Source organism: Nilaparvata lugens, unplaced genomic scaffold, assembly GCF_014356525.2.
Source record: "Nilaparvata lugens isolate BPH unplaced genomic scaffold, ASM1435652v1 scaffold2696, whole genome shotgun sequence".
In the NCBI taxonomy this organism is placed as follows: Eukaryota; Metazoa; Arthropoda; class Insecta; order Hemiptera; family Delphacidae; genus Nilaparvata; species Nilaparvata lugens.
The window spans coordinates 26,058-45,801 of record NW_024090333.1 but is presented as its reverse complement, the minus strand read 5'-3'; the positions used below and the strand labels follow the sequence as shown (position 1 = coordinate 45,801).

Below are 19,744 nucleotides of genomic sequence, written 5' to 3'. Positions count from 1 at the left end.
CGACTTGAATCTTAGACCTGACTTTGCACTGTCAATACAATTATAATAGGTGATACAGTGGAGATACTATTAGTAGGGATGAGTCAGCTGTTAAATTTTAAACGAATACTACTTACATGCAAATAAGTTACTTCATTCTTTGCTTCCATCATATTACATCAGCTGTCCAACTTTGTCGCCTTGTCGAAATTTAGCTTGTATCAGAATTTATGAAAGTTTTTCCAATCACTGAATAAATCAACTTTTCATAATATCACATGATGTATTGATTCGAATTGATAAATTTCAAGGTATGTTTTAAAAATAAGAACAAAAGTAGCAATTCTTGGATTTGAGTGTTTCTAAATATTAAGCGGTAAATTTAATTTCTATAAAGATGGCGCGGTCTCGGTGCACTCAAGTTGGTCTTGGTGCCATGTAAAGTGCATTATTAGATTGGAAGTCATCCTTCTGTATGTATTCTGTGCTATGGTATCGTAACTCCCCATTTGGCTGTATTTCAATTAATTTATAATAGTTTGGTAAGTAGCTCATTTTGTCTTAGCCCAATATCAATTATCAATAATAAAACTAAATTTCAATATAAAATACTAAAATGGAGTCAGAAGTAAGTAGCCTATACTTGGAAATTGTATAAGCAGTAAACCACAATAGACGTACATAACCTAAAACTCAGTAGGACCTATTTAAAAAAAACATGATAAAAATAATTTTGGTATTATTTATTAATGTAATAATTATTTATATCCTATAGCATGTTAAATTGAGGCTTGAAAGCATCGTTGAGCAATTGATTGATACATAGGCTAATACATATTTACATGTTATTACTTTGAATTTGAAATACAAGATTTCAAGCCATTGAATAAATTTACAGACATGCTAAAGAGGATAATGATGGTAGTTAAGTCAGAACGAATTACTTTATTTACAATAAGACTACAATTGTCTTGGGTGGAATTCAATTTTTTAAGCCAAAAAAATGTAGGCCTAATGTCTACTTCGGGGCATGCAATAACAATCATTACACATATTTCTATGAGTTACAGAAAATCCTACTTGTGAAATCACCTACATCACTACAAATCAAGGAGCGAATTTCAATTGCTTTTACTGCATAAAGGAATACTCTATTTATTTTCCTCTCACTCAAATTTTATAGAAGTATCATTACTTTGTCGACATTTGACACAACATTTTGGATAAATTCGCCAAGAAAGTAGGAACGAATAGAGTAGTTATACATTAGACAACGTACTAAGGAATGTTCTATATCTTCTCTCTCAAGAATATTACAAATAGGACAATTTGACATGCAGTTCAATTTTGTGCCTCTATTATCAACATACAAGTATATAGATGCATTAGTGGCCATTCGCAATTGAGTGATACAATGGACTTTGACAATGGGCATTTGGAATCCAATTGCAGCTTGTTACACAGGTCCACCTCACTATCTGCTAAGATTACAATATCATCAGCAAACAATAACTTGTTGATGGAATGCCATGGATGTCTCTTCCCCTGAAAAAGGACTCAATATTTCTCAAATAGCAGGAGAACAAAAATGGACTTTTATTAAGGTCATACTTATCTCCCTTCTTATATAGGAAAAACATGACAATCTTAGACAATTCCTGGCGTACCTCCTCCATAAGTACTATTTTATTGAATAAATTTAGCAAATAATCTCTCCATTTCATTGGTAGAGCCTTGAAAAACTCATAATGTATTCCATCGACAACAGGTGGTTTTTTGTTCTTGGATTTGAGTGTTTCTAAATATTAAGCGGTAAATTTAATTTCTATAAAGATGGCGCGGTCTCGGTGCACTCAAGTTGGTCTTGGTGCCATGTAAAGTGCATTATTAGATTGGAAGTCACCCTTCTGTATGTATTCTGTGCTATGGTATCGCAACTCCCCATTTGGCTGTATTTCAATTAATTTATAATAGTTTGGTAAGTAGCTTATTTTGTCTTAGCCCAATATCAATTATCAATAATAAAACTAAATTTCAATATAAAATACTAAAATGGAGTCAGAAGTAAGTAGCCTATACTTGGAAATTGTATAAGCAGTAAACCACAATAGACGTACATAACCTAAAACTCAGTAGGACCTATTTAAAAAAAACATGATAAAAATAATTTTGGTATTATTTATTAATATAATAATTATTTATATCCTATAGCATGTTAAATTGAGGTTTGAAAGCATCGTTGAGCAATTGATTGATACATAGGCTAATACATATTTACATGTTATTACTTTGAATTTGAAATACAAGATTTCAAGCCATTGAATAAATTTACAGGCATGCTAAAGAGAATAATGATGGTAGTTAAGTCAGAACGAATTACTTTATTTACAATAAGACTACACTACTCTTGGGTGGAATTCAATTTTTTTAAGCCAAAAAAATGTAGGCCTAATGTCTACTTCGGGGCATGCAATAACAATCATTACACATATTTCTATGAGTTACAGAAAATCCTACTTGTGAAATCACCTACATCACTACAAATCAAGGAGCGAATTTCAATTGCTTTTACTGCTTAAAGGAATACTCTATTTATTTTCCTCTCACTCAAATTTTATAGAAGTATCATTACTTTGTCGACATTTGACACAACATTTTGGATAAATTCGCCAAGAAAGTAGGAACGAATAGAGTAGTTATACATTGGACAACGTACTAAGGAATGTTCTATATCTTCTCTCTCAAGAATATTACAAATAGGACAATTTGACATGCAGTTCAATTTTGTGCCTCTATTATCAACATACAAGTATATAGATGCATTAGTGGCCATTCGCAATTGAGTGATACAATGGACTTTGACAATGGGCATTTGGAATCCAATTGCAGCTTGTTACACAGGTCCACCTCACTATCTGCTAAGATGACAATATCATCAGCAAACAATAACTTGTTGATGGAATGCCATGGATGTCTCTTCCCCTGAAAAAGGACTCAATATTTCTCAAATAGCAGGAGAACAAAAATGGACTTTTATTAAGGTCATACTTATCTCCCTTCTTATATAGGAAAAACATGACAATCTTAGACAATTCCTGGCGTACCTCCTCCATAAGTACTATTTTATTGAATAAATTTAGCAAATAATCTCTCCATTTCATTGGTAGAGCCTTGAAAAACTCATAATGTATTCCATCGACAACAGGTGGTTTTTTGTTCTTGGATTTAGATATCACCTGATCTAACTGCCACAAAGTGAATTCTCTATCCAGAAAGGGGTGTCTAGCATCACTTAACACAAGCAATTGTTTCCTCTCACCTGCATATTTACTGCCAAGAAAGCGTGACCAAGATTCCAAAGAAACACAGTTAACTTGCTTAATTCCACCCTTGAAATATTTAAGTTCTGTCCAAAACTCATAGGGATTTTTAATGACTCTTATGTCGTCTTTAACTTTATTCAAATATAAATCTTTTATAATTTTAATTGTATCCCAGTAATTCTTCTTCAAATAAATAAATGCATTGAGTTGAAGATTCAATATAGGAGATAGCAACAACGTCTGAAAGAAATAGTTTTATAACTCTCGGGCTCTAGTATTGAAGTTTCTAAATCATCAACCAAGTCAATATATATCTCAATTGACAGATGATCAGACGATAAAGAAATATTTGAAACTGTAAACTCATGGACAGTATAAAAGTGTTTCAAATCAATCCAAGCATAATCGATAATGCTTTTGTAATTTTCATTGTTAAAAGTATAGTTTCATTCAAACCTATATACTGATTGATCTATTTACAATTTGACAATTCTGTATTGACATTCTTGGCAAATTGAATAATTATATTAAACAGTCAAATGAGCATGCATGAGAACATCAAAATTCTGCAACACAGATATTTTGTCCAAGTCTTCTTTTTTTTATTCCGTGTATAAGTGTCTCAAAACTTATTCTCTAAAATTAAAGCAGTAGGGTATAGTGTTCAAATGAAAGGTGAATCATAGATTCAATTAGTATTTTTTTATTATTTCATTTATTATCACAGTAATCTTCACAATCGTTTGTATCTCTAGTAATTACATTCAACAATCTTCAATATTGTAATAGTCACAGTCTGTGTCACTGTTCGCGGTGTTCTCTGATTGGAGGTTTACTGATAAATATAATAATTCCATTCACCTTTTTGAAGAGACTTTGAATGGATTGCAGATCAAGGAAGAATTTGAGGCGTTCTTGGATGCTCCAATGGATATTGACAGAAGCTACTATGAATTATCCTTGAAGGATAAATTAGACTATGCGGATCAGTCAAACCTAAGTCAACAATAATATCAGAAAGTCATAGAAAGAATAATAAGTCAGAAACAATATAATGTAATATAATTCAAATAGACTTGTTTACCCTAAATCATGGTACATAATTACCAGAGTAGAGAAAAAATAGCATAAAATATATTTTATTGTATAGGGATTTCAGGTTCCAAATCTCAAGGTGAGAGTGTATGAACGGCACAGTATAAGAGACTACTAGCATCACATACCTTGGATAGCTTTACGAAAATAGCTATGTGGACTATAAGCTTCAATAAGGCCCGGTTGCTTAAAAGCCGGTTAAACTTTAACTGGCATTCAATTCCACGAGAACCAATCAGAGACTTTTCAAAAACGCCTTCTCTGATTGGTTCTCCTAAATTAATCATGGTTAAGATTTAATCGGCTTTTGTGCAACCGGGCCTAAGAAGTGAAATTTGGAACATAAAGAATGCCCAATAGGCGCTACCATGGTATATTTTCTCATTCTCCAGGATCTGAATGGGAGTAGATTCATCTGATCTGAAGGAGTGGTTATAGTCAAGTGGATCAGATGCTGGCTTCATAATTCAGAGACCTGGGTTCGAATCCCGGCATGGGCAAGATATTTTCCTCATCCACGCCCATGTTTTAGTAGATGGACACATTAAGTCGTTGATCTGAGCTGCCTGGAAACCGTAGTTTAGGTCATGTCAGAGGCTCTCAAATTGAACAAGTATCTCATGATCAATAGATTAATGTCACTGCTTGAATAGATTCCTATTCAGTTATTCATTTTGTTAGTTTTCAATAATTGAAGCCACTTTGTTTTTGGTAACTGGAACCATTCTAATTAATTGCAGATGTCCACATGTGACCAGAGAACAGATAGCCAATCACCAGTCTCAGAGCACAATTCATTGAGTGGAAAATCAGATTCCAGGTTGACTAAGGCCATTGAAAGAGAAGTGTGTGGTAAGTATAGTGATAACATTGTTGATGTGCAGTATGTAATCTATAATTCAACTTGTATCTGCATTTTTTAAATTTGCATTAGCTGTGTGTTCAAGTAGCCTTCAACTGCACCAATCACAGTGCCTGTCTCATCAATATTAAGAAATCTCCTGAAATGAGAGTAGCTGACAGTAGGGTGTGCAAACACTGTTGTGACATTCACCCTATGAAATCAGTGGAAATGATAGGAACGTATTGTTGCCACTTATTCTATTCTCAATGTTTTCCATAGTAGATAGCTGTGATGCAAGTTATCTTACCAGGTTAACTATCAGAACTGATATTTATATATTTTTCATTGATATTTATGATCAATCCTGAATTCAATAGATTTGATATGCCATGGAATATTTTTTTCATTATTAAATATATTTTAATAATTGACAATGTGTACAGATACTCAACTGAACAATATTATATGGAACTTTTAGTTCTTGGGTTTTACTTTGAATTCTCTCCTCCTCATTGTACTCTCTCCCATCCTTCTCCTTCTCCTCATATTCTTCCACTTCTTCCTCTTCTTCCTTCTTCTCATCCACATCTTACTTCTCTCCCATATCCTCATCCTCCTACTGGTCCTCTATCTCTTCCTCCTACTTTTCTTTTACCTCCTCTTCCTTTCTTACCACATCCTCTCCACCCTCTACATCATCCTCCATCTCCTCTTTCTACTCCTCCTCCTCTTCCGCCTCTCCTTGAACTTTCCCATTCTTTTTATGTTCTCTTCCCGGCCTTTTCTCTTGACTTACCTCAAATATCCTTATTTACTAAATTTACTTATCGTTCAACATACTAAATTTCCTTAATCTTGTGTTGACTCTGTTTGCAACACTGGAGTGAATCTCATGTGCTTGTTTGTATTTCAGGTGGTAGAATAGTTGAAAAAGTATTAGTAAGGTTAGAGGATTCGTTTGAAGGCTGCAATCAACAGAAGTTGTGTCCATACCAGGTAAGAGGAGTGTGTCTGTTTGAAAGTTATTTCCATTTGCCTATAAACTGTATTCGAGACTATTTGTAATTTCTTGTTGTCAAGTGGAATCTTGTCAACTGTTGTGTACCATACATATTTTCACTGAGGCTTCCAACAACATTTTGACTTGTGTGTCTTTTGATTATGTTGTTTTTCCGTTCTATATAGAATCTGTTACCAATTTTTGAAGGGTCTGTTTCAATTATTTCAACTCAAGTCTTTCATGTCTTAAAAAGTCATATTGAAAACATGTTTCCCACAGAATATATAGATATATTCATATTTCATTTATTTAGGAACAGGTTTTACCTGTGGTCTGCAAGGGTCTGTAGAAAGCAAAAATGGATTGAATTCATTTTTATAGCCTATTTACATCCTCTTACCTTGTTTTTACCACTTGCTATTAAAAATATTGATAATTGTAATAATTTACAATATAAATACTTTTGGATGGGCTTTTCATCCTATGTAGACATGGTATCAAAAATTGATAAATTTGTTTTATTATCAATATTATTATTAATTGATGAATAAAAATGGAAATAGGCCTACAATCATCCCTAGTAAATCAAGAATTTTCATTCAAAATTTCAAGTCAAGCAGTTGAATAACATCTGAATTTCTGTTTTAATAATTTATTATTAAAAGACTGGTTAGCAGTATTAAAAATCACTTGTAGTTATTGGATTTTTGCAATACAGCTTTTGGCTGGATACCACTTTCAATTCCTACACTTTGTATTCTCATTTTACATCATAGAAAAGCTATTCACCTACTGTTATACCAACCCTTCTACAATACAATCTGCTAGTCATCTAAAATTATCCCCCTCATAAACCACCGTGAATAATGTAGTCTATAATAATTAGTCCTGCTATTGATTGTGAATGTGTATGTGTTGCAGATGGCGACTGTTAATGTTAAAATGGAGGCGGAGGAGGAGGAGGATGATAGCAGCCAGCAACCAGCTGCAGTGGAAGATGATTGCAGCCAACAACATTATCTAATCCCTGGCTACAACATGATCTTCATCAAAGAGGAGGCATATGGTGAGATGCATTCTATCACTACCCGATTCTTGATTGACCAGGGTCTACACTCCTTTTTTGGGTGATTAGATTGTGGTCAGCTTTCTCACATAAAGTGGTTTATGTTTGGGAGTGGGACTCCTGTAAAAATGCTATTGCTGAATGAGCTGTCTGCCACATGTCAACCATGCACATATACAGAACAAATGTGTAGTGTGTTAGATGTAATGACTAATCCATAAAATTACAAATCAATCTAAAGATGTTTGTCTACAAATTTTTATCAATTTGAACTTCTCCATTTTCATTAATTACCTCTGATAACTAATTCCATTATCACTATGGATAATTATCACCATTGACATTGACTATGGAGAAATATAATGAACAATTAGAATATTTTATCACTTACAAAATGTACCATAAATGACCCATAGAACCTACTCCCGAAGTTTGGCACTTCAATTTTGGGACACTCTACATTAGGCCTATGTATTATTTGCAATAATCAACATTTAATATCATATCAGATATTCTGGGAAGACTTGAATCAGAGTTACCTATTATAGAAGGTGGTTGTAACACAAAATTGTCATATCAGTTATCCTATCATTTTCACTCACTTTCTAGCGTGAATGTCACTATATAATATCATCTTTTCATAATTTACGAGTAGCATTATTGATTATTGCAGAGGAGCAAGCGGCTGAAGGAAGTTCAGTGAAGAGTGAACCAGAGATGTGGCCTTCAAACGGCAGCACATCTGGCCGAGACTATGCAACAGAAGTGGGTGGACTGAATGAGCATTCAATCTCTCCAGTGAAGTGCACTGAGTCATCTGTGGCTGGCAAAAAGATCAAACTTCACAGCTGTGCTCACTGTAGCTATGAAACAGCAAGGTCAACTGATTTCAAGAGACACATTAGAAAACACACTGGAGAAAAACCATTCAATTGCAAGTTTTGCGACTACAAAAGTGCTAGGTTAGGTCATTTGAAAACACATACCAGAACACATACAGGAGAAAAACCTTTCAGCTGCGAGTTTTGTGACTTCAAAAGTGCTAAGTTAGATAATATGAAAAGACATATCAGAACTCATACAGCAGAAAAACCTTTCAGTTGCGAGTTTTGTGACTACAAAAGTGCTAGGTTAGGTACTTTGAAAGACCATATCCGAACACATACTGGAGAAAAACCTTTCAGCTGCAAGTTTTGTGACTACAAAAGTGCTAGGTTAGGTCATTTGAAAGCACATATCAGAACACATACTGGAGAAAAACCTTTCAGCTGCGAGTTTTGTGACTACAAATGTGCTCAGTCATGTCATTTGAAAGAACATAATATCAGAAAACATACTGGTTGAAAACCTTTTGGCTGCGAGTTTTGTGACTACAAAAGTGCTAGATCAGGTAATTTGGAAAACAGCATACTGGAGAAGCACCTTCTAACTCCTAGCTTTGTGACAAAAATAGCTGAGTTTGGTAATTTGAAAGCACATAAATTAGAAGATATACTGGGGAATCAACTTGTAGCTAAACATTTTAAAACACACCTGTATTAAAAATCACTTTATACTCACTCCATTGTATAATTTTACAAACAATAACATAATAATTCAATTAGATAAGTGCTCTCCTCATTATGCTAGGCCTGTGTTGAGGTTTGGTATGTCATATTAAGGTACCTATATACAAATATTCAATCCATAAAATACAGTAATTATGAGATTCTTGTACAAAACCAAAATACCTACTAATAATCTGATAATTTGCTTAGAATTTTTGAACTTATTCAAATATTTTAAAAAGTCACATCAATTTCCATTGAAGGAAAACTTCATCTGAAAATATCTCTCACAATCAACTTGCCGATCTTGGGCAGAACTTAGGCATCTTATCTTGAGGCGAAACTTAACTTGCAATACAACATATTTATACCTCTGGCAGAAAATGTTCAAACTTGGTACACAGACTCAGCTGAGGTATTAATATGTTGTATTGCAAGTTAAGTTTCGCCTCAAGATAAGATGCCTAAGTTCTGCCCAAGATCGGCAAGTTGATTGTGAGAGATATTTTCAGATGAAGTTTTCCTTCAATGGAAATTGATGTGACTTTTTAAAATATTTGAATAAGTTAAAGTTAATAAGTAAATAAGTAATTAGTAAATAAGTTATTATCTCATTTATGACAAAAACAAAATCTATATCCTGGGGTGGAATTGAATGATGAAATTTTAGCTATAGAAGATAGTACAACGTTTTTAGGCCTATTGTGGATTGTAATCTCACATGGGATAATCATGTTTGCCATGTTATGAAAAAAATTACCCTGGTCTTCATGCTTTAAAGCAAAATTCCGGTGTATGTAGTGTCCAAACATTGAAACTGTACATCTTGCAGTAATCCATGCACATTTGGCATATATGGTCTTTGATAAAATGAGTTTAGTGTTATTTATTAAAGTTTTGCAGTTTATCGGGTTAATAGTTTGACACCTTGTGAGATGGGACTCCCCAAATGCTATAGTGAGGTCCACTTTATAATAACAGTGGAGAAAAATGGGAGAAAAACGTTGCCGATCCTCTGTTTTGTCAATGCCTTCTATAGATGGTAGCTGATATGGGTTTATAGATGTAATATTAACATTTCTTTCTCATATAAAATAATCAATTATATTTTATTAAGTAAAGGATTATATTTTTCAATCTATATATATATATAAAAGCGAAATGGCACTCACTCACTGACTGACTCACTCACTCACTCGCAGAACTAAAAATCTACTGGACCAAAAACGTTCAAATTTGTTAGGTCCAACTGAACATAGGCCCTTTAGAGGCGCACTAAGAAATCTTTTGGCAATATTTTAACTCTAAGGATGGTTTTTAAGGATTTAGAGTTCGTCTTTTAGCATGTATATTCTTCTTATTCTCTCAATTATAATTGAAAAATGTCCATACCATATGTTAATATAGAACTATAATCTAGAGAGAGTACCTCTTCGAAACAGTTGTTAACAGATAACTAAATTAATAATTTTGTCAGGTTGGCATTAAGTTGAGTTGACTTTGTTAGGTTGGCACCAAGTTGAAGATAATTTTTTTCATAACATGGCAAACATGATTATCCCATGTGAGATTACAATCCACAATAGGCCTAAAAACTTTGTACTATCTTCTGTAGCTAAAATTTCATCATTCAATTCCACCCCAGGATATAGATTTTGTTTTTGTCATAAATGAGATAATTATTATTGATTTTCTTGAATTCAAAATAAGATTATAACGATAATTAAGATTATTTTTAATAGAGGCTAGTCCAATAGCAGATAAGATTTCTACATCCTGAACTGATCTACCAGAGAATATTATATAAGTATCATCAGCATATAGACAGATTGTCAATCTGTCAATTGCTCCATCTTGGACCATCCTTGGCATACCTGTAGTTAACAAGAATAGTAAAGGACCTTGGATGGGGCCTAGGGGAACCTCATACTCCAAGCTTCTTAGGTCGGAGCAATAAATATTTTTATACCTTTGTAGACCCTGTGCACTCCTTTTTTGGGTGATGAGATTGTGGCCAGCTCTCTCACATGAAGTGGTTTGATGTTTGGGAGTGGAACTCCTGTGTAAATGCTACTCCTGAATGGGCTGTCTGTCACATGTCAACCATGCACATCTATGGAACAAATGAGTAGTATGTTAGAAGTAATGTGTTCATACTATCACATAAAATCACCTTTATAAATCTAAAGATTGCCTACACTTTTTATAGATTTGAACTTCTTTAATCTCATTAATTACCTCTGATAACTTTTACATCTATTATCATTGTTTCTATGTAACTACCTGAAAATTTGATATCAAATTTCACAAAAAAGCCTTTTGACAAAAAAAAATTATCTGAAATTAATCATTATTACCGAGAACTAAGAATTGATAATATTGTATCAGATATGCTGGGAGGACTTTGAACACAGCTGTCTACTATAGGAGGTGATAACACAAAACTCACTTCCAAACATAGATGTAACTATAAAATAGTATCCTGTTTTCGTAATCTACAAGTTGCTTTATTGATGATTGCAGATGAGCAGGAGGCTGAACGATGTGCAGTGAAGAGTGAACCAGAGATGTGGTCTTCAAACTGCAGCACATCGGGCCGAGACGATGCAACAGAAGTGGGTGGACTGAATGAGCATTCAATCTCTCCAGTGGAAAAGTGCACTAAGTCATCTGTGACTGGCAAAAAGATCAAGCTCTACAGCTGTGCTCACTGTAGCTTTAAGACACCATGGTTTAGTAATTTGAAGAGACACATTCGAAAACACACTGGAGAAAAACCTTTCAGCTGCGGTTTTTGTGACTTCAAAAGTGCTGATTCTGATCATCTGAAAAATCATATCACAACACATACTGGAGAAAAACCTTTCAGCTGCGAGTTTTGTGACTACAAAAGTGCCAGATTAGGTAATTTGAAAGTACATATTATCAGAATACATACAGCAGAAAAACCTTTCAGCTGCAAGTTATGTGACTTCAAAAGTGCTCAGTCAGGTGATTTGAAAAGACATATCAGAACTCATACAGCAGAAAAACCTTTCAGTTGCGAGTTTTGTGACTACAAAAGTGCTAGGTTAAGTAATTTAAAAGAACATATCAGAACACATACTGGAGAAAAACCTTTCAGCTGCAAGTTTTGTGACTACAAAAGTGCTAAGTTACGTCATTTGAAAGCACATATCAGAACACATACTGGAGAAAAACCTTTCAGCTGCGAATTTTGTGATTTTAAAAGTGCTAGGTTAGGTTCTTTAAAAGTACATATCAGAACACATACTGGAGAAAAACCTTTCAGCTGCAATTTTTGTGACTTCAAAAGTGCTTTGTTAGGTAATTTGAAAAAACATACCAGAACACATACAGGAGAAACAACTCCTAGCTAAGCATTTATAATGTTCACCTACTACAGCTTCATAGAATTATAGCTCTAATTACAGAAGCTTTTGTAAACTGTGGTGATTGGTGATATAAACTGTTGTCATTATTGTTCCGCCTGCACAGTCTTGTTTTAATCATGATTTTGTCAATTCTCACTCTCTTATCCAACTTTATTTAAACCTACATCTTCAATTGATACAATTATTTTATTAACAAGTAGAAACTTGGTGGGTAAATCCTGCAGTGGAATCTTTCATGAAGGAGGTTAGTTCTCCCTTTCTGGCTTCAAAAATTGATTAATTTCATTCATTTGTGAAACATTATCAAACATCATATGAAAACGATTGGGGTACAACAATAGGCTTGTCCAACAACTAGTCTTCTTTCAAATTTCATGAAGAATAACACTTTTTTCTCTTATTCAGTCTTGTTTCAATTTTCAATATTTAATTCTTATTTAAGAACATCATTTGTATCATAATTTTGATGTAAAGAAGGTGTTTTTGGCATTAAGCTTTAAAATTCTTTTGGCCAGTTGCACATAGGTCTGTTAAATATGGACATTAACACCAATTAACAAATCAGCGTTAGTTTTACAGATTCATTTCTGTTCCTCAAAGATTGGTTAGTTTTTAATCCTGATTAAGTTTTCCGGTTAACTAACCAAGATTTCAATGGTTTCACAATCTGGCACCACTGTAGTTTAACCAACAGATGCTATTATTCTGAACCTTAAACCAGTTATAGAATTATTATTCTATTTTTTATATTATTATTGTATTATTCTATATTTTATATTATTATTCTATAACTGGTTCAAGTTATGAACAAATGGCACAAAAGTGAGGTTATGTTATTGAAGGGGTGACTATTTATTACCCATGTGCCATAAAAATTTCCTGCCTGTCGCCAGTGTCATGCTATCTGCAGATGAACCAGATTGAAAACTAACCTAGAAAATCAGAATCTAATTTGAATGCTAATATCAGCTAAATACACTTCTCTATTTTATTAACTGATGAAATTCATACATATATTAGGTTATACTTTGAATTCTGTAGTTCTTTTACCAAAAACTAATTGGAAGACAGCTATCAGTAGGTACCTAATTGGCATTAGTTGGATTCAATTCCCCGTGAATGGTCTGTTGAAATTTTTCTATGTCGATTAGTTTAACTGGCATTATTTTTTGATTTTTACCTTTGTGCAACCAAATTTTCTTCATTTCAGCTAATCGCTGTTAAAATGGTGCCAACTAATCAGAATTTAAATTTTTTTACACCAGTTAGTTTAATCAGCATTATCGCTTGAAATTTCTGTTTTGTGCAACCTAAATGCATCGGTTAGCGCTAATCTTGATTAAATTATAGCATTTTATCGTGATTCAATGTTAACAGACATATGTGCAACTGGGGGTTTGAGTTGTATTAATATTTTCATGTGACATAATGTATTTTCACATAAATATTCGAAAAGCCATGTGCCATAAAATAGATTATGTTTCACTGTTGAGAATTGAGAATTCAAGAATTTATGTAGAAAAAATTACACCACCATAACAAAGAATTAGGCTTGGTTGCACAAAAGTCTGTTGAATTTTTAATCATGGTTAAACTCCTCAAGAACCAATTAGAGAAGGCTTCTCTGATTGGTTTTCATGGCATTTAATCGGGATTGACAGTCAACACACTTTCCTGCAAGGTTTTCACATTTTTCAGTGCTAACATAAATGCATAAGTGCATAACATGTTTTGTATCAGTACTGAAATTGAGTCAGTATTACAAAAATCAAACTACTGTGAATTGTATAACCTGTTTGAAGCCCTTGAAAGGAGAACTATCTTGTAGAAACATGAGTGCCAAGCTGAAAGAGGTGGTTTTCAGGAGAGTCAGCAGGGCAGAAAGCTCTCTGATTGGCTGATTATCAGCTGGTTCCCAAATGCCAAACCAATCGTACAGCTTCTTGCCCTGCTGACTCCTTTGAAAAAAGCCTCATGTGGCTTGCTCCTTTATTTCTTCATTAGGTTAGCACAAACAAAACAATGATTGGAAAAGAAAAAACAGGCTATTGCCCAAAACTTTTTCAATTTCCTAATTTAGATTCAAATTGTCCAAATATTATACATAGGTTATGTCCATTTCAATTTACTACACCAAATCAAAATCTGAGAATATAGATTAGAATAAAACAAACAATTTTAAATGTGGATAGATTAATAGTAAAACTTTAGTAAAAATATGAAATAAACTTTTAATTCACAAAATAAAGAATAAAACCACTTAAATTTTTAGCTCAAAAATAACACGTTCACCTTAGCTACTGCTGTGCTACCATTTTCTCCTAAATAGGTTGGATAGCATTTCTCACCTATTAACCTAAAGAAAGTTATCGGCTCCAAAATGATAAATTCTTGATAAATTATGAATGGATCTATTGCTTATGAATAAGAAATCCAGTTATCAGAGCAAACCAACTTATAATTTTCATAAGAATTTTGGCAATATACAACACAAATCCACAGAACAACACCTTACAACACTTAAACATATAGCATCATTATAAGCTAAAATACTTATCCATTTATATAGTTGAAAAACAATGGCTATAGGCTTGTAAACACTCAAATAAAATTATACTAATTTAGAACACCATAAAACTGTTCAAATCTCAAATTAAAACATTATAAATTTCAATTAAACAGAAAAATATTCAGAGAGCACAAAACACTTTCCATAGCCAGCCACCATTTTTTTAGAGAAGCCAAGAACAGTGACGTTATGAACACGTCATAGATATTAATTTCCAAAAAATTATAAATTACAAGTTTAGAATTTACATTTTACATTTGTTCTCAATAAAACTTTGTTTCGATTAAATAACAAATAGAATGGAATAGAATTTTATTTGTCATTCAATTATTTAAAAAAATAGTGATTTTGTAGAAGGCCTACTCATTATTATTCTGATAACAAGCTAGATTGCTTAAATTTTGGCTCCAATAAAGCACTATTTCAACCAGCTTTATAGACTTAGTTTTAACTTGATTGATAATTTTCTTCAAATTTACTTGAGTATTCAAACTCAAATTGTTGGGGGGGGGGAACATTTTTTTTGTGTCCCTCCTGTCCACGGTAGAAACTACGCCCGTTCATAACTGTGAAATTTTCGGTGAAACAAACTGCAAGGAGAAATCAGTTTTCTCTCTTCATCTTTGGACTATAGAAAGAAAATCTATTCATTCATGATGTCCTTTGAACAAAATTTGGTCAAACCAAATTAAGAGAATTATCATTGAAAAAAATTGTTCAAAATAATAAAAACTGTTGTAATATCCTTGAAAAAACACTGGAAAGAAATAGGCTAAACTTGATAGATATTGATCATAAGTTTTTGTTTTTTAAAATGTATCAAAAAATGTCATATTGTCTTTTTTAATACATTTAGCAGAGGAAACTTGCTACTGAAATATAAATGAAAGGATGCTTATAAAAAGGACTTTACAACGTTGAAAGCACATGAATATTTATTGAAATTATTTACAGAATTGAGAAAGGTGTCATTTTGTTACAAAACACTTCAAGATCAAGGTGTGGGTGTTATTTTGGTTTGATGTGACAGCCTTTGGTAATGCAACATGCAAACCACCGATAATCTATTTCTTGCCACACTCGTACCAGCATATCAGGTGTAACTTGTACAACTACAGCGATCCAAAAGTGATCCGATTTTGGAGGTCATTAAGATTATTTGAACAAGTGCCCTTTCACTTTCAACATAGGGATATGAGCTTGTCATACGGTGCTTCTTAGCTAAGGTCCTCATGACATATTTTTGTCCTACAATAAGTGGTTTGATAGTGGAATAGTATGCACCACCCCATACTGCGATTCCATATTGTAATCTGCTTTCTATCAGCGAGTAATAAAATAATATAGAGATCGCAAAATATATTCAGGAAAGAGATAGCGGATGAGATATAACTCCCGACATATTGAATTAATGTGATTTTTCAATTTATTAATATGCTGACACCAAGTGAGGCTTGAGTCCATCATTATATTCCAAGGTATTTGGTTTGTTTTACTCCAGTTATGGAATTGCATTCACAATTTATTTATGTAGGGATATTTGCAAGCAGGAGTATGCAATGGAATACACAAATTCGGTCTAGCAGCGTCTTTAACATTAGATCGCAGCTCATAAACTATTATATTGAAACATTTTCACCTAAAATTGAAAATAAGCTCGAAATTCGAGAAAATGTGATCATCCAATTGCAAACTGTTGGCAACTGTTGATTCTATTAAATGATTCACTATGAAGAGAAAGCACACCTCGTGTGTCTTCAGCGTTATTGCCCTGTCACCAGCTGGCTCAAATCTTTGAATAGTAGACTTGAGATGCGCGGGAACACTAGTGTCAGGTGATCAGTTCTCATAACGGCAAGGAAAGTTGTGTGAGTGCACCACACCAGATTTTTATTATATACTGCTTTAATACGGTATTTCATCATTACCATAATATTATAATTCATTAAAAGTCACATGTGGATCAATGAATAAATACGAAAAACATTAAAACAGGATAACCTGTTTTAGGTTGAAATGTCTGAAACAATGTATGGTAATACATGATAGAAAAAAATAAAATCATGTAATTCCATCTATAACCTTTGATAGAAAATCTTGGCAATATTGTTATCTCAATCAACAAGTATCTAAGTAATGAAAATAAAAAATAATTCACTCAATCCTCTCAATGGTAAAGCCTATCCACTTCACCCAGGAAATCAATGAATATTATGATTTATTAAATCCAATATTAAAATATTCTTTATTGCAACTAATATCACTCAATCTTTTTTGAACTTCAAGGTATTTTTCATTTCCTTCCCAGTCCAATAATTTTTAAAATGAGTGAATTGCAAGTGAGGTATTTTTACATTCAAATAATAGCTGCTCAGCCTTTGTGCTCCCTAGAGGAGTACACATCTTATCCACGAGCGCGCTGTCGGCGTTTCTCCTGTTCCCCTATTAATACTGGAGGAACAAACTAGTTTGTTTTTCTCAGAGTGTATAACCTCAAATATTACAATTATCACAGTAACTGACTGGCGGGAGCATTTAAACACTGTGTGGTAATCAAGTATATTGAAAATGAGTTTAATTTTTTATGAAATATGTTGGAAATAATATAGTATGCTCATTCATTTTTTAAATACTCATTAATAATAACACTGAATAATACTGATTGAAGAACTTCTATTATATTAAGGTATAATTTTCACTTATAAGTTTTTGAGTTATAATAGCTATAATTATTGTAGTTATTATATTGTTATATGTGCTTATTTTAACTGTCACTTTATTTATTAAAAGTCTATATCAAACAAGATAGAAATAAAAATAACATAATCTTTGAACATCAAAATCCAACTAAAAACTCTAATTTCAACTTAAAACTCTAACTAGTTATTTACTTGTAAACATTCGTTGCTAAAACAGTCACCTTGGAAACCGTGCTCACATGATAAATCCATGTATGGCTAGCCTACATCACTATCCCCCCCTTAGGGATATTGGTCTCCAATATTCATATTTCCTTGATAAGTGATAGACGATTGTTTGTACAACCTTTGGTTTGATTCTTAATCCTGTACACAATTATTATTATCATCTTCACAATGTAGTACGGGACTTCTCTTGCTCTTACTAATTTTGAGCAAACATTTTTTTTAAATTGCCAAATTTAATTCGGGCGAATAACAAACTTGAACAATCACATATATACGTATAGCAGCATTTGATCCTCCACCTTGTGGGCTTCATTGCATCCCCACCAACGATGTCTCAAACCTCTAAATCGAACAATACTCTGCTCAGCCAAACCTCAGGACAGACACACCTCCTCCCTGCCAGACAGCCATGCTTCTGCAGTTCCGGACAGCCGTGCTTCCACTCAGCTACATGCTGAGGACTGAGGAGTTCCATTCGAGCTAGTGACGTCCTCACTTGCTCCTTATTTTCTCACTTATGCATACTCTAATGCATGTCGTGACCTGCACACCCTAGGCAGTTACCTGTGCCCACACCATATGTGTGACTTCCTTGAGGCACCAAACAATGTTGCTTCTGACAGTATGTTTCTTCTAACTATTCATCTCTGATATTGTAGGTCGTGAGATAGTAATACCTTTTTTATCTTGGAATTGTCATTGAATAACTTAAAATATTTAAAACCATTTTACAATCAGTCAGTTCATCAATTCCCAATTCATCTATTTCATTAAAATGATTCTTCATCAGAAAGTAATTTTATGAAATCTTGTTTTAAAATTAATAAAATTTTCAAATCAGACCAGGTTATAAGAACATTGACTCCAATCGCCTGTATCTCTTAGAAGCCTCTCCACATGATCAGATTCCCCTGTGAGTAAATCACTATAACATTTGGCACACTAACAATGTTATATACATAAATCTCAGAGCCAACCTAATAGGCTTGTCAAAGTCAATTGCCATGTTTCTTCTGAAAGTCGCATACCGTATCTTCTTTTTTCCATCAACACTAACATAAACAATCCCAAAAAAATTGAAAATTTTCCTTGATCCTGTTGAAATTTTTCCTTATATTAGATAAAAATTCTAGCATACCTTTTTCGATCGAATTTACCCACTCCTTGAGTGTTTCCATCTTCATTTTTAATCTTGCTCTACCTTTCATGCAAAACTTTTTTTGTGTAACAAACTTTCAGCACAATTATTTTTTAATGATTCTATCTCACTTCCGACACCAATGTTGTAAATGTGCTTATTTTAATTGTCACTTTATTTATTAAAAGTTTATATCAAACAAGATAAAAAGAAAAATAACATAATCTTTGAACATCTCTCATCAATTTGAACATCTCTCATTCAATTTTAATATTGCACTCGCCTTTATAAAATTAGGATTGAATCTTAAAAAAAACCTAGTAAATAACTAGTTAGAGTATTAATTGAGTTGGAATTAAAGTTTTAAGTTGGATTTAGATTGATTGATTGATTGAGTAAATAAAGTACTCAATCAATCAATCAAAATCCAACTTAAAACTTTAATTTCAACTCAATTAAAACTCGAACTAGTTATTTACTAGGTTTTTTTAAAGATTCAATCCTTATTTTATAAAGGCGAGTGCAATATTAAAACTGAATTATTGAACAACTATGAATTATAAAGGAATAATTACTTCAAAAAAATTTGCTTCCGTCCTATTACATCAGATGTTCAACTTGTTGCATTATCAAAATGTAGCATGATTGTATCAGAATTTATAACAGTTTTCCCAATTACTGAACTAATAAACATTATACCTTCATAATATTAAAAGAATTATTAGATAACCATGATATATTGATTCGAATTGATTCATTTCAAGTGATTTGATGGAACGCTTTTACTATGAGAGCAAAAGCAGCAGTTCTCAGATCAGTGTTTTGAAATTAGCGGTAGATTTAATTTCTACAAAGATGGCG

General features: G+C 32.9%; 1 protein-coding gene across 6 annotated transcripts; it reads left to right on the top strand.

The window, feature by feature from the left end:
* The first annotated feature begins 429 nt into the window (after positions 1-429).
* LOC111046404 (gastrula zinc finger protein XlCGF57.1) lies at positions 430-12,384 on the top strand. Of its 6 annotated transcripts, none has more exons than XM_039444077.1 (6): positions 430-521; positions 5,138-5,249; positions 6,155-6,237; positions 7,163-7,307; positions 7,981-8,697; positions 11,378-11,513. In XM_039444077.1, the coding sequence occupies exons 2-5, from the start codon at positions 5,138-5,140 to the stop codon at positions 8,649-8,651; spliced, it is 1,011 nt and encodes a 336-aa protein (XP_039300011.1). In that variant the 5' UTR covers positions 430-521; the 3' UTR covers positions 8,652-8,697; positions 11,378-11,513. The 6 variants fall into 6 exon arrangements, with proteins under 6 accessions (XP_039300011.1, XP_039300008.1, XP_039300010.1 ...); XM_039444076.1 differs by having other exon boundaries at positions 517-607; XM_039444078.1 differs by lacking the exon at positions 430-521 and adding an exon at positions 1,803-1,957 and having other exon boundaries at positions 11,378-12,323.
* The last annotated feature ends 7,360 nt before the right edge of the window (positions 12,385-19,744 follow it).

What these genes read in the sequence shown, in the direction of transcription:
- LOC111046404 (XM_039444073.1), top strand. An exon ending in AGAAGTTGTGTCCATACCAG is followed by an intron (nt 6,238 to 7,162) that starts GTAAGAGGAGTG and finishes TATGTGTTGCAG; the next exon opens with ATGGCGACTGTTAATGTTAA. An exon ending in CATCAAAGAGGAGGCATATG is followed by an intron (nt 7,308 to 11,377) that starts GTGAGATGCATT and finishes TGATGATTGCAG; the next exon opens with ATGAGCAGGAGGCTGAACGA.